Source organism: Podarcis filfolensis (assembly GCF_964270895.1).
Source record: "Podarcis filfolensis genome assembly, chromosome: 3".
In the NCBI taxonomy this organism is placed as follows: domain Eukaryota; kingdom Metazoa; phylum Chordata; class Lepidosauria; order Squamata; family Lacertidae; genus Podarcis; species Podarcis filfolensis.
This window is the reverse complement of record NC_139606.1, coordinates 96,977,180-96,992,343: the sequence shown is the minus strand read 5'-3', so window position 1 is coordinate 96,992,343 and position 15,164 is coordinate 96,977,180. Positions and strand designations below refer to the sequence as shown.

The window sequence follows — 15,164 nt, the reverse complement described above, 5'->3', positions numbered from 1 at the left end:
CCAGCCTGGTCCCCTTGAGCTATTTGGAACTACAATTCCCACCAGCCCCAGCTTGCTCAGCTGGGGCTGCTAAGAGTTGTAGTTCAAGGCAAAGACTTCCAAACTGCAGTCTGTGGACCACCAGTGGCCCATAAGCTTCATTCTGGTGGTCTGTGGTGTGTCTGTGGATTTGTGGCTGAAGTTCATCCTATTAAACATTCATCTTGATTTTTAACTGATTTTCTATGGCTTTCATTCTGCAAAACTCAAATTGCAATACAATACAATGTGTAGGAGACCTGTGGGTATAGTGCGGTATACAAATTTAATAATAAGAAATAATGGAAGCAATAAAAATACAATTAAAAACTGTCCAGCATTTACCACAGCACATTACAAATCCTACCAGAGAGAGAGAGAGAGTAATCATTAAGTGGTCCACCAAGACCCTCAGACGATTTCAAGCAGTTCTTTGTGGGAAAAGTTAGGGAACCACTGATCCAAAACAACTGAAAAGTGAAATGTTGATGATGGCTGAGAAACCACACAAAGGGATTACGAGTGCTGAGTATCAATGTAAATTTCTGAAACACTTTTTGCATTGAATAAGGTTGATGGTGAGCAAAAATGGCAAATACTTCTGTCCAACTTGCCGTCTAAGCAAGGGCTTTGTGAGGACACCACACACAAAAAGTGGCGACCGCGAGCAGTTTCTGGTGCCTTATTGATTTTCTTCATCCTATTAACAGCTGGCCATTTCGAAAGCAGCAGATATATGTGGCCAAACTGCAATGCCAAAAATCTTAAAAGGTCAAGTTCGGTTCAGGGTGCTTCTGGACTTTAATTGCTTTTGAAGCTGTGGGAGATTAACTTCTATGGTTAACAGGTTACTGCATCAGCAAGATGGGGAAAATATTCAGGGTGTGTGGGGAAGCAAATGTATCAGTCAAAAATAAAATGAAGACTTTTGGTTTCTGAGAATATCTGAAATGAAAGGCATGTGAAGCATCAGGTCAGTGTGCCTTGTTCTATTTTTAATGTGAAGGCGAATCTTTTAATGTCAACCAAGTTAGCTGAAAGTGACCCAGTTTTTTAAAGACCCACACCATACTTCTAACAGATATTCAGTGCACATTTAAAGCACACAACTGCACCCAGAGAATACTGGGAAATGTAGTTTCCTTCTCACAGAGCCACACTTAGCACACCCTTAACAAACTACAGCTCCCAGGATTCTTTGTGGGGACACCAGGCATGGTAAATGCACTTTAAATGTACTGTGTGGATCTCCCCTCATGATCTTTGATGTGTCATTTGTTTTAGCAGAAGCCTTTGAGAGTAAATGGTTTCGGGGATTAGAATCAGAAATCTGGCTATGAACAGGAAACTATGACACAACAGAGAATTGCAACCTGGCTGTACAGAACGCTCCTATTCAGTTTTCCATCCAGACTTGCCCTTCTCAAGGATACTGTATTCCATTCCCTGCCACCTCAACTCCAACAGCCAGCAAACATTCTGTAGCCACTGAGCAGGCCGAGTCCTCATTGGGCTGTTCGCCTCCCCCCTTCCTAAAAAAAATGTGTGTGCTTCTGTCGCAAATCTTGGGGTTCCCCTCAGGCTATTGCTACCTTCTCCATGTGAGAGGATGGTGCCATTTTGGAGAGCCAGTGTGGTGTAGTGGTTAAGAGCGGTAGACTTGTAATCTGGGGAACCGGGTTCGCGTCTCTGCTCCTCCACATGCAGCTGCTGGGTGACCTTGGGCCAGTCACACTTCTTTGAAGTCTCTCAGCCCCACTCACCTCACAGAGTGTTTGTTGTGGGGGAGGAAGGGAAAGGAGAATGTTAGCCGCTTTGAGACTCCTTCGGGTAGTGATAAAGTGGGATATCAAATCCAAACTCCTCCTCCTCCTCCTTCTATAAGATTTCACACTTGGAGAAGGAGTCTGCTACTAGTATATAAGGCTGCGTACACACTGCCTCAAAGAACTCTGGGCAATGTAGTTTGTTAAGGGTTGCTGGAAATTGTAACTGTGTTGGGTAAACTACAGTGCCCAAAATTCTCTGAGGGAACGAATGTGTTTCGAATGTGCCTTAAAGGTAGAGGGTGCCCCATAGCCTTGGATTATCTGATGGTAGTTCTAAAACACAAATCCCGAGAAAGCAGGGAGGTGTACAATAGCTTGTGTTTATTTTGCCTACGGATGCCTGCATGTGTGCAGCAATCATTTTTTTAAAGTGGGCGGGCCTCTGAAGGATCTCGGCAGGAATACCCTTCTTTTATACAATGCGTGGGCAAATTGGCACAGGTTGAAAGAACTCGGAAGCTTTTGAAATCTCTCCTGCTGCTTAGAATAAAGCTATGAACAGCGGAGGGTTGCACAGCAAGGATCAACATGCAGAGAAGAACCACATGAAATATAGGGTGTGGGTGGCAGGACCTGCTCAAGACATTTTGGCCCCTGAGGCGAATTACAAAATGGCACCCCCTCCTTCTCAGGGAAGAAGGTGTGAGTGAAGATCTACCTCAGGAACAAGATGGGGAATAAAGATCTACCTCAGGATCTGCTGCCCTTGTGGATCCTGCTGCCTGAGGCAGTTGCCTCACCTTGCCTCATGGGTGGGCCGGCCCTGGCAGGTGGCCTTTGCTCAGTGATACAGTAGAGCAGATCCCTCATATTTTAAAGGTCTCAGAGTCAATCTCTAGTATCTCTGGGTAGCTTGGATTGTGTACACATCATATACTTAAGTTGTATTTATTGAATCTGTATTTCACTTTCCTGAAGGAGCCCAGGGTAGCAATTTAAAGCACCCACAAAGAATTCTGGGAATAGTAGTTTGTTCTGGGTGCTGGAAAGTGTGGGGAAAAACTATACTTCCCAGAATTCTTGGGGTGGGCAATGGGCTATAATTATTGTACATTAAGTGAATGCTGTGCATGTAGCCTTTATTGCGGACTTGATGCTGCTAATGCACACACATTTTCCGCAGAGTCCACGTGATGGCATTCTCGTCAAAATGCCGTCCTATATCCCTATATCCAGCAGCCCTACATTTACTGTTTATGTGGTGTTTTTTTTTAAACTCATCGTATTTTCTGAAGGAGAGGAAAATCTGGATTAATTGAGAAAATAACATACACTGGCATTTTGTATGAGTAGGACGTTATGTGGCTGTTGCACAAAGCTTGTGTGCAGGATCTCGTCTACAATAAACTGCTATGTGGAAGTGCCCTCAGATTAAAAGAAAATATATCTGGTTGTAGGTCTTGGGGTGGGGGTAGCAAAGACCTCCACTTGTCGAGGAAGAGTAGATAATACTGAACTAAATGGACCAATGACTTGTCTTTTGAAATTCAGGATAAAACACTCATTATTTAAATGCTAAATATATGCATTTCGGGGGGGGGGGCTAGGTGACCCATAATGTCCCTTCCAACTCTACAGTTCTTATTCTTCTTTGATATAAGGCAGCTCCTGACATTTAAGTTGTGTGATAGAGCTGATTTTGTTTTGCGCTTAGCTGTCACCCTGTTTAAAAGGCAGAATTGTTGACAAAGAAATGGGGAGCCTTTGATATGTGAACACCTCATGGGGAGAGGCCATCAGATCTTGCCTTTTTAATCATTTGGAAATGCAGTGCTCAGTACTGCATACATTGGCTGTGAAATGTTTTTATTTGGCTCCATCTGGCTGTAGAATGTTTCAGTCTGCCTCTGTGTGTCACTGAATGATCACAAGATGAATACATAAAGACCTTGCAATCGTCTTGCATCAGCTCTTAAGAGAGGCCCAGTTGCTGGATGTGAGGTGTTCTTTGTGTTCAAGTGACTTTAACAAACAAGGCATCCTCCATTCCTTGAGCTTGGGACCCACATAGTTACATCGGTGGAGGCAAACCCCACTTACCTGACTTCCTATGTACGGCACCTGTCAGCTTCCTACTCCTTAAGTCTTAGTATTGCTCTTGCAAAATTCAGCAAGGAAGAGGATGGTGACAATGGAATTAGTTGGCTCTGCCTGTTGTTGTAACCTGGCTCCCCCTACTGTTTTTCTCCTTGCCTTCTGCCCTATTGGTCAACATGGGCACCAGGCACTACTGTGTTCGATGGACTGTACGTGACGGCTCATCAAACAGAAACTACAGCAGCAAATAATATTTAGTAGAGAGACATTGGGACGGGAGGGAATTTGTGCGAAACCCAGATTCTGGTTCCTGCTTTCTCAGGTATGGAACTCGTTGCATTATCTTTGGACGAGTCCGTCAGCCTAGACCTCTTTGCAGGATTCTGTCTGAAACACAGCTGAGAATGTACATTAATAGCAGTATGGTTTTTGGAAAGCTGTAGCAATTCTCTCCGGAGTCCCACGTTACTGCCAGCATTCTCAGCTGTTTCTCTGCCAGGGGACTGGTGCAACGAAACCTTGGCCATTCCCCAAATCCTCAGAATTTTGTGTTGATGCCAACAGTAGTGCCAACATAATGAATGGGGCTCCAAGAATTGGCATGAAGTGCCTATTAAACATAGCTATAATTTATAGCCTATAAATGGGGACTCTGTGTACCCCCCACTCTGCATATAATTACCCAGAACACTGGCATTGTAAAAAAATCTTGGCATTCTGGTTTTTGTTTTTAGAAAACAAGTTCATAGACCTGCTTATTAAGATATGACTGGGAAATGGGTAGATTAATCTGTGAAGAATTAAGCAATCTCTATAATCAATTAAAGACGTCAGTTAAGGCACACCACTTTTGTTAATTTACCGCTTTGATAGACTTTTCATTACCGTCTTCTGAGCTGAAAACAGAAGGATAACCTAGAAACTGAAGGCCCTTTTGCTGTCTTGGTTTGATTGGAGTTATCTTCTACCTCTATGGAGGACTGAAGGAGATCAGCATTTCTGAGGTGTGACTCACCATGGCCAGGGGGATTTCTGCAGAATTACATAAGTTTCTCAAGGTCTATGGAAATAACAAACAATTCCAGGAAATCTTCGCCCTCATAATCAGGAGGTCAAGAAACTTTGGTTTTCTACTGCTGTTGCTTTTTTGGAGGGGGTATGCCTAGGATTCACTTTGCACATCATAAAATCCTTACTTCTGTGTTGAAATAAAAATAAAACCCTTACGTAGATGGCTGAAATGCATGCATTTTGCCATGGTTGGGAGTATTTCCAATGCATGCAAACAGTGCCTACATACAAGTAGCAAAATGTAAGAAGAGCCTCCTGGGTGTGGTCAATGGCCCATCTAGTCCAGAATCCTGTTCTCACAGTGGCCAACCAGATGCCTGTGGGAAACATGTGTGGGACCAACAAACTTAACTATCTGTATCAGGTCTGGAGAACCTGTGGCCTGAGGTCTGAATGCGATGCTTCAGAGCAGTCTGTCTGGCCCTTGAGCTTCTCCCCAGATCAGCCCTGCGCTGCACTCTCCTCAAGTGCTCTTGCCTGATTGGAACGTGTCATTGAACTGTGACAATATTCCTGCCTTGTTGCGGTGCAGGATGAAGAAATGTGTTTGTAGGTAGCAGCAGTGGCAGTATGTCCTCTTTCGCCGCTTGAGGCTGTGCCTTCAAATCTTATTTTTTTCCTTAAGCACACTTATCTACTGCCAGTGCAAAAGGGTGCAACTTCCACTGGCGTGGGAGACCATAATGAACTCCAACTATTCCCTGAAGCTATAATTACGATGGATACTGCATAGATCAAATCTAGTTTGACAGCATGATGGCTTCATTTATGTACACAAATGCCCAGAGGCAGTAATTGGCTTATGTATTATGAAGCTAATTGTGATAGATTTTGCTGGTAATAAGATTTTGCAGCGTTTTATTGCTTCCTCTAATAAAATGGAGCTTCTCAGGATGACTCCTGTGATAGATTCCTATGGCTGGATATATGTGCAGCTGCATGTGCAAATGAGCCACATTGCAGGCGAGAGATTTCTTGAGCACTGGGTGCACTGATTTAGTGTATCTGACACACCTAAACTGCACAAACACTGGGCGAATCCCTGCCAGTCTAAACATAAGACTGGGAGATTAATTAATCAGCACAAGTGACCCAGTTCAACTTGTGGTGCAATTATTGCACAAAATCCCATGTAACTTATATAACTTATATATTGCCTCTCACATTTCCTGTTTGGTTAGAAGTTGCTCACCCAGCTGCCAGTATGTGGCAGTATTATACCAAATGGTACAAAAAACCTGGCAATGTTAGTTTTGAATTGCTTCCTATTGAGTTATATTGTCGGTTTATAGTTGCATTTAAGTTGTTTATCAAGCGTGCTTTGTGTAATGTGTGTGTGTGTGTGTGTGAGTGTGTGTGTGTGTGTGTGTGTGTGTGTGTGTGTGTGTATGGAGAGACAGCACCAATGTGGTGTACTGGTTAGAGTCTCCTAGGGCCTGGGAGACCAGGGTTCAAAGCCCCACTCAGTCATGAAACTTAAAGGTAAAGGTAAAGGAACCCCTGACCAGTAGGTCCAGTTGTGGCCGACTCTGGGGTTGCGGCACTCATCTCACTTTATTGGCTGAGGAAGCCGGCGTACAGCTTCCGGGTCATGTGGCCAGCATGACTAAGCCGCTTCTGGTGAACCAGAGCAGCGCATGGAAACGCTGTTTACCTTCCCGCCAGAGTGGTACCTATTTATCTATTTGCACTCTGGCGTGCTTTCGAACTGCTAGGTGGGCAGGAGCTGAGACTGAGCAACGGGAGCTCACCCCGTTGCAGGGATTCGAACCGCTGACCTTCTGATCGGCAAGCCCAAGGCTCTGTGGTTACTGGGTGACATTGGACCACTTCTCTTCTCTCAGCCTAGTCTACTTCATAGGGTTGTTGTGAGGTTAAGACAGGGAGGGGGAGCCATGTATGCTTCCTGGAGCTCCTTACAGGAAGGGCAAGATAGAAATGTCAGGATTAAATAAACATGTGTACTGTATATTGAACTAAGATATATATATATCCAACTAAGTTGTACCTAGAGCAGATCCATTGAAATGATCACATGGGCATGACTGACTTAAGCCCATTGATTTCAACAGACCTACTCTGAGTAGGACTTACTTGGATACAATTCATGTGCAACCATTCTATCAATATATAATTACGGGTCACGGCCCAGAGTTTCAGGAATTATTCCACATGCAAAAGTCATATTTTCTAAATCAGGTCTTAGTTGAGAGTTAAACAATCACCTGACACACACACACACACATATATATAGTCCTGATAAATTCAGAAAGAGTCATTCTTGTTCTTCTTTTTCAGCAAAATGATGCTCCAACACCCTGGCCAGGTGTCTGCTTCGGAAGTCAGCGCCACTGCCATTGTCCCGTGCCTGTCTCCTTCGGTGTCCCTGGGTTTTGAAGACTTCACAAATCTAACTCCGCTGGTGAAAGAAGAATTGAGATTTGCCATCCAGAACAAGTGCCTGTCGCACAGGATGTCCTCCACGCTGGACACAGTCATGGTTTCGGACAGACCTGGGGAAATGTCTGTTTTGAAAGCAGAGGTGCTCCTTTTTTTAATTGCTTGTTTTGCTTTCACATTCAGTAATGGTGTTCTATTTAAACAAGAACAAAAACAGAAAGCAAGGGGGGAAAGAAACTAAAACCAGTAGATAATTGTTCAATGAACTTTCCAATAGGAAAACTGTATTATACATAAGGCACTAGTCTGCACTAATACCTCCCATCACAGACAATGATCTGTGTGTATTTGAATGAAAGTGGCTTTGTGAAAGGCTGCAACTGCGTGAGTGCCAAGCTGGAGCCTTGGTGCGCACTGCATGCACTTCTGAATCATGTGCACTTGGGTCATAGCTCCGTGGTACACTTGGGGGAGATGCTGATAAATAAATAAGCATAAACTTGGCACACTTGCAATATTGATACCTCATCTGGATGTGCCCAAAGTCAACCATTTAACCTCTCTCTCTCTCTGAATCTTGCTCTAGTGTGCACCTGAAGATGAAAGGAAAAGGCGACGGAGGGAAAGGAACAAGATTGCAGCAGCCAAGTGTCGAAACAAAAAGAAGGAGAAGACGGAATGTCTGCAGAAGGTAAGTCGGATGCTATCTGGGCACAGAAGATGCGAAAGAGGAGGTGTGCGTTTAACAGAAGAATGGTTCAGAACTTCCGCTTTTATATTTACCCTCTTTTCCTGTGGCTAGGAATCGGAGAAGCTGGAAACCATCAATGCAGAACTGAAGGCTCAGATTGAGGAGCTGAAGAACGAGAAGCAGCATTTGATCTACATGCTTAATCTGCACAGGCCCACCTGCATCGTCCGGGCCCAGAACGGGAGGACGCCGGAGGACGAAAGGAACCTCTTCATTCAGCAGATAAAAGAAGGAACCTTGCAAGGCTAAGTGACAATGCTAGGTGCCCTTAGGGCATGCCTCTGACACCAAAAAATTACACCCCAGCACATCACCCCAAGCCAGAAGCCATAGAGAAGGTATCTTGGTATTTGTGGTCTCCCATTGGTCGAGAGAAGGCAGAGGAGATGACATTGCTAAGAAGAAAAGACTTGCGCTAGCTTAGCTGTGATTCAGGTTTTAGTATCTGCCATACTTGCTGTTCCTAGAATCCGTACAGCTACAGACTTGCTAAACCCCTGATGGCATGTGGTACTTGCACTTGAGCAGAACACTAGGACTTGCCGTAATGCACATCTTATGGACAGCCAAGCTGAATGGACCCTCCCCATCTGTCCTCGATTGGGGTAGGAAATGTTAGATAGTGTGGGCTGTTCGTTTCGTTTGTTTCTTTTGCTTTGTACTTTCAAAAGAAAGAGGTTGGCAACTTCCAGAATGCTGCTTTCAATTCCGAAAGGCATTGCGATATAACGGGAATTACTGTGTTTCTATATCCTAGTGCAATGTTTTTTAAACCGAGCTTTACGCTCTCTTTGTATTGTTGTTTTCACGGAAGCCTTTCTGTGGGTTTTTTGATGACTCACATTGGGGGTGATTTGTGGGTGATATGACAGGCATCAGCTTCTGTAAAAAAGATAGAAAAAAGTCTGAATGTATCAAGCTGGAACATTACCCCTTCCCTTGGCTTGTTTGAAGAAAGGGGAATTCCCCTTTGAGAATCCACTTTATGAGTCACATCATGTACAGTATTCGGAAGGACTTCATAACATACAAAACAGTGACACGATCGACATAGATGTTAAATTAATCCTCCTCTCTTGATTTGTGGGCCTCATGAATCCAGAACTTGCAAATCTTTCCTGGGCACCACCTTTTTTTTTTTTTCTGAGCAAGAAATTCTGGTGGTTCTCAAGTTGCACAAAGGAATGATTGTGGAGGCATTAACTGCATGTATTTGCAAAACTGTCCCATGACAATTGCAGCTGTACTAGGAAAAGAGACTTAAAAGTAGCCAGGTAGGTCTGTCAACAGCTGAATAGCAGGCTTGGAGGTGCAGCTTCCCCTGTCGTCATGCAGACAGCTTGTGGTTAGAGTGTTGGTCCACATTGATACCTGAAGCTTACTGGGTGACCTTGAACCCGTTGCTGTGTCTCAACCCACAGCACCTTGCATGGATAGTAGAACTTGCACCTATATAAGTATGATCATTAAAGTTCTCAAGCAGAGTAATCCAGGGTTGGAAGAGACAAAGCCACTCTACAGAGTTTCATAGCTTTGATTCATCTTGTCTGGTGCCATGTCTTCTGACTGGTAGAGCTTCTTCAAAGACCCCAGACTCTGCTACTTGTCATCCTTGTTTAAGTGGAGAGACGAAGAGTCGGGTGTGGGACTCTCATACATTCAAAGCATGTGCTCTGCAACTTGAGTTGTGGTCCATCCTTTGTTCCCTGTAAGGCTTTTTGCATAGATTACTCATCTGATTGTCATACCATTTACACAGAATGGTACTCTGGGTATCTGGGGTAGAAACCCCAAGTCTAGTGTGAGCAATGCTCAAGCACCCTGTACTCATGCTATTAACTCCAACAGTGCAGATCGTTTTGGTAGCTGGGGGAGTTAATTTCAGGTGCCCCTTCCTGTTCAATAAGCCATTTGTCCCCTGTTGGCATTTCTCACCCCTCCTTCTATGAGGATCTCTGGACTCCTCAATCACCTTTTATTTATCACTGATATGCCTAAGTAGTGCACAGATTGTGAGGTAGATGCTTTAGTTAAACTCTAACTTTTTACTATAATAACAAACACCTTACCAAAAAAAAGAGCTCACTTCACTCTCTGAGACAAACCCCACTCAGTATTCAAACACTGAATTTAGGAACCTGAGTCACAAGAATAGGAACTTTAATTTTGCAAATCAGATTTCTGTATGCAGATTTGGGTGAAAAATCCTTATTTTTGCCCAAACACTTTGCAGTTCTGTTATGAAGTATTATTTCTATTTTTAGTCTGCTGGGATCTAAATTTAATTGTGTACTCAATGCAGTAGATAAAGGCATTTGCAGGATAAAATCCTTCATCCACCATTGTCCAGTGTTAAAACACACCCACATAAACATCATACCTCAGAACAATAGTTTTCAAAGGCTATAATCCTATATAGTACACACTTAGCTGGGAGTAAGGCTCATTGAATGCAATGGGACTTCCGAGTAGAGACATGCATAGGTTTTTCCTGTCAATCTGTGGCTGGTATACTTGAGCCTGCTGCCTGTTTTATCTCTCTGTTTTTTACATTCTGCAACAGAAGTACTTAATACACTTTCAGCAATTTGGATATATTATAATGTCCAATGCTGTGTTTCAAATGTATATTTCATGTAACAAAAAATGGAAGGAAGCGGGCCAAATTCTGTCTCATCAGAGTGTGATTTTTCTTCCTGCAGAGTAAATTCACTTTGCTGTTTGTGAGCTTTTCCTCAAGTCATGTTGGACAGCAGGAACACCCCCCCCCCCCACAAGGCCTCTGCGTTGACCATGCAATGTACTGGGTTGGGGAGGGATGCGTGGGAAGAGGGAGGGAGGGGGGAAGAGAGTTTATTTACTATGTTAACTATGTGCAATTCTGCTATCAAGAACCTTATTGGGGGGGAAATTGATTGGGTTCCTGTAATTATGAATATAGACAGTACTTGGTCGTCTTCAATATCTAATGATGTTGCTGCCTAAAAGTGATACGGTGCTGTTGATTGTGGGATATTGCAGGCCAGATCCAAAGAACGAAGAAAACTATGGCTGTGTTCACACTCCCATTTCCTGCGTGTGCTTAGTGCTGGGTTTTTAATCCATGTTCACAGAGCATTATCCCAAATGCACATGTCCCCTGCACTTTTTTGTGAAATGCTGCCGTCTGATGTTCTGTTGCTCAAACCAGCTTCACACCAAGTGGAATCCTTAAGGCTTTCCGAATTTGTCTCTGGCCAAGGGGTGAACACCTTTGCATGGGGTAAAGGCACCCCCACCACAATCAACCCCTGGCATGTACACAAACAGAAACAATGAAGCCGTGCTGATGTGAACAGCTGGGGGTAGGGTGGTCGTGGGGAGAGTGCTGGAAAGACATCACTGCAGTCTTAGGTAGCAATGTGAATGCACCCTCTAACAGTCAGGCTGTTTTCCCGCTCTGCAAGCAAAAGAGCATATTTGGATCTGGTTTTGCTTTGGTATGCGCTAGTGCCGGGATGGGGAACCTGTGGCCCTCCAGATGTTGTCACAATTCCTACCAGCTCCCTGGCCAGTTCAGCCAATGGTCAGGGATGCTGTGAGTTAATACCTAGGGAGATACAGGTTCCCTATCCCTTCTGTAGCAACTAGACCTTCCATGAACAAATGAACTTTTCATACATGGAAGGGCTTCTTGGGATCTACACCCTAGGCTTGTATGAGGAGCTGCCAACATTAGCCAGAGACGGTCCCTGCCCATCACCTGTGCTGTATCAAAGGCCCCCTGCTTTGTCTATGTATTTAACGTGTTTCCAAAAGCAATTCAGCAAATGATAATAAAAGAATGGACTCTGTTGCATGTATGATGTTCTCATACATAGAGTCTTTGTTAACTCTCAACGCAGAATTAATGTTTTCCCTTTTGAGAGGTGTTTTAATATTGCAGTTCTACAGCCTATTTAAAATGACGCAGGCGTCTTGCTGCTGCTGCTGCTGCTGCTGCTGCTGCTTCGGTTGAAACACAAATGACTTTAGCGAGCATGCCAAATGTTTACAATGGCACTGCTACTTTTTCAAAGATAATCTTGGTTCAGCTGTGGCTGCTTCCTCGTGTGTGGTTGTGTGTGTGTGGTTGCGTATGTGGGTAAGTGTGCAGTGCACATACCTCAAGATTATACCAATAGTATACATCCTATATATCTGTTTGCATTGCTTGAGAGTTGCATTGCTGGACTTCTGGGGGACTGGCACTCTGATAGCACTGTGGCAGGAAGGAGTTCAGCTGCCTAAACGTCGCCTGTCTGCAGTGGCAGCCAGCAGCAGTAGCTGAGCTCCTTCCTGTTCTTCAGGGCACAGGCAAACTCCTTCCAGGCCAGGTTGGATGCTGGCTTCCAAGCCAAGTGGGAGAATTGTTGAATGAAAGAACTGCATGGATTTATGTATCTGTTTTATTCTGAACATTTAATAATGCAGTAGAAGCAATTTGTTTTCTATTAAGTTTTATGTTTTGATACTTTAATAAAAAAAGACTAATACATGTGTGTTTTTTGTTCCTGTGTGACTTACTTCACCTTATTTGAAGGATTGATGCTCACTCAACCCCCCACCCCCAAAAAAACACCTCCCCAGGTAGTGTTCTTAAATGTGTCCTAACTACAGTAGGCTGCCTGGTCTCCATATTCACTGCATGACCCTCAACCCCATGCCATTGCGAATGCCAATATCATGTCATCAGTTCCCTCTGAATTACTGCAATTGTCCCTTTCCTGATCTGCTGTTGCTTTCACCTGCCATATTGCTGCAAGGTGTTCCTTATACCTGAACCAAACAAGCCATCTGCCCAACTATCCTGGGTTTGTACATACAAAGTCCGTAGAATCCTAGCATCCATTTGCAATTTGTTCTGCTCTGCTGGAGATTGGGGCTCTCTGGAGAAATCATAAGCATTACCAAAGCTGCTTCAGGCAAGGCAAGGCCAGTATCAACCCCTGGTCAGGGGAGATATCTTGAGCATGAGGAGGGTTTTCTCAGGGTGAGTCTCAAACACCACTCCAGGTGTGCCGACCCTTGCGATTTCCCCCAAATGCGGGAAACTCGATGCCATGCTGGCTGAGTTTTGGAAAATGTTGTCTTAGCACAGGACCAGAGTCATCTGAAGGCTTAAGAAGCCTGGGAAGGCCCTTTCTAGTGGCTCTCACTCATTGTGAGGGCCACCTGCAATCTTTAAAAGGTTCATCTGGAGCAAGAAACGCCTGGAAATAGCAACCATTTGACAGCATCACCGAGGCACCTCGACTGCCTTCAGCCTGGTGACTTCGTCCACTAACTTCAGCCTGCCAGCTTCCACCGATTTCATCTATTCATGAATATCCATCAGTTCACATTCATGCCCCCCCCATATTTGCCTTGATCACATTTTAAACCTCCTATTCATTTCATATAAGCACAGAGCAGCCAACATCCATGAAGAACACTGTTAGGAGCGAGCCAACAATAGATCACATGGGGTAAGTGAAGTTGACTACTGATTAGAATAAACAAGGTCTACTCAGGAGTGCCAGGCCTAAGGAGCAAGACAACTCTTCTCGGTAGGTCTTGGACCTCTGAGGCAGTTGTGGAGACTGAAGGCCTTTCCCACAGCTGCCTAAGTCTCCTCATCTCCTGGATCCTTCTCAAGGAATATGAGACTGTGCTGACACACCAGTAGACCTGGGAAATGAAAGCTACCTGCTTGCTCAGCATAACATCATACAGCGGTACCTCAGATTACAAACTTAATTCGTTCCAGAAGTCCGTTCTGAACCTGAAGCGTTCTTAACCCGAGGTGCGCATTCCCTACATAGGCATCCCACGGCCCCGGAAGCGGATTGTGTTTGTATCCCAGGGCAGAGTTTGCAACCTGTAGCACATACTTCTGGGTTTGTGGAGTTCGTAACCCTATGCGTTTGTAAGCAGGACTGGTCATAACCTGAGGTACCACTGTACTGACCTTGGCCTAGTACAGCTGAAGGCGGTTCTCCATCCCCATCGTTCAGCCCAGACACTGAAGTCCAGCTCTGAGGGCCTTCTGGTGGTTCCCCGACTGTGAGATGTGAGGTTACAGGGAACCAGGCAGAAGGCCTTCTTGGTAGTGGTGCCCACCCTGTGGAACGCCCTCCCATCAGATGTCAAGGAGATAAACAACTATCTGACTTTTAGAAGACATCTGAAGGCAACCCTGTTTAGGGAAGTTTTTAATGTTTCATGTTTTATCGTGTTTTTAATATTCTGTGGGGAGCTACCCAGAATGGCTGGGGAAACCCAGCCAGATGGGCAGGGTATAAATTATTATTATTACTATTACTACTACTACTACTATTACTATTTGCATGGCTGTATCAGCCACCACAGACCAAACACCACTGACAGACTCTTCATATTCCTATCATCTGAAACATGACATTTCCCCCCTCTGTGGAGATAGGTGGTTCTCACATTCAGCTGAGTCATCAAGGCTGAGTAAGCAAGTGATGAGACATGACAATGACTATAGTGTGAACCAGCTCTAAGGATCCAATCCTGAGTCCAGTTAGGTTGCTAAAATCCCACTGAAGCCCTCACAATGCAGGATTGGACTCTTAACAGTGCATCCTATACATGCATGCAATAAACGTAAGCACCGTTGAGTTCATTTTTGGTACATCCAACCTGGTAATACTTAACTTCCTATCAGTTGGTGCTGTGTCTCTAGAAGATCTTGAATTTATAGGAGCAGCTGACAGACCATTTATACTAAAGTAAGTTCATTGGTGCCTGCAGAATCACATCAAAGTAGTTGGTGTATGAATCATTCCTGAGTGGTTAAACACAAAGTATTCTGGCTACTGTTAAGAGAAGAGGAAATAAGGGTGCTGGGGAAACCAAAGGTCTGTGAGAAGGAAATTTTGCCTGAACAGGGCCCAGTTAATTGTATTAGGTCATTCTAGTAACACCAAGGTTACCATGGCAATATCCTATATAGGAAGATAGATTACCCTAAGTTTATGGGGGGAGGGAGAGAAGAATGCAATTCTGTTTCTCTGACTCACACTAATAAAAAC

General features: G+C 44.3%; 1 protein-coding gene across 5 annotated transcripts in view; it reads left to right on the top strand.

The window, feature by feature from the left end:
* ATF3 (activating transcription factor 3) overlaps nucleotides 1-12,626 on the top strand; it is a 37,217-nt gene extending 24,591 nt beyond the window's left edge. For 3 of the 5 annotated variants that reach the window (XM_083605639.1, XM_083605637.1, XM_083605638.1), the window contains exons 2-4: nucleotides 7,254-7,497; nucleotides 7,942-8,046; nucleotides 8,158-12,626. In XM_083605639.1, the coding sequence (XP_083461765.1) occupies nucleotides 7,258-7,497; nucleotides 7,942-8,046; nucleotides 8,158-8,355 (543 nt within the window). In that variant the 5' untranslated portion in view covers nucleotides 7,254-7,257 and the 3' untranslated portion in view covers nucleotides 8,356-12,626. Of the gene's footprint in view, nucleotides 1-2,794; nucleotides 5,131-5,173; nucleotides 7,498-7,941; nucleotides 8,047-8,157 lie in introns of those variants that run through there. The other 2 variants (XR_014545864.1, XM_083605640.1) reach the window with 2 other exon arrangements.
* The last annotated feature ends 2,538 nt before the right edge of the window (nucleotides 12,627-15,164 follow it).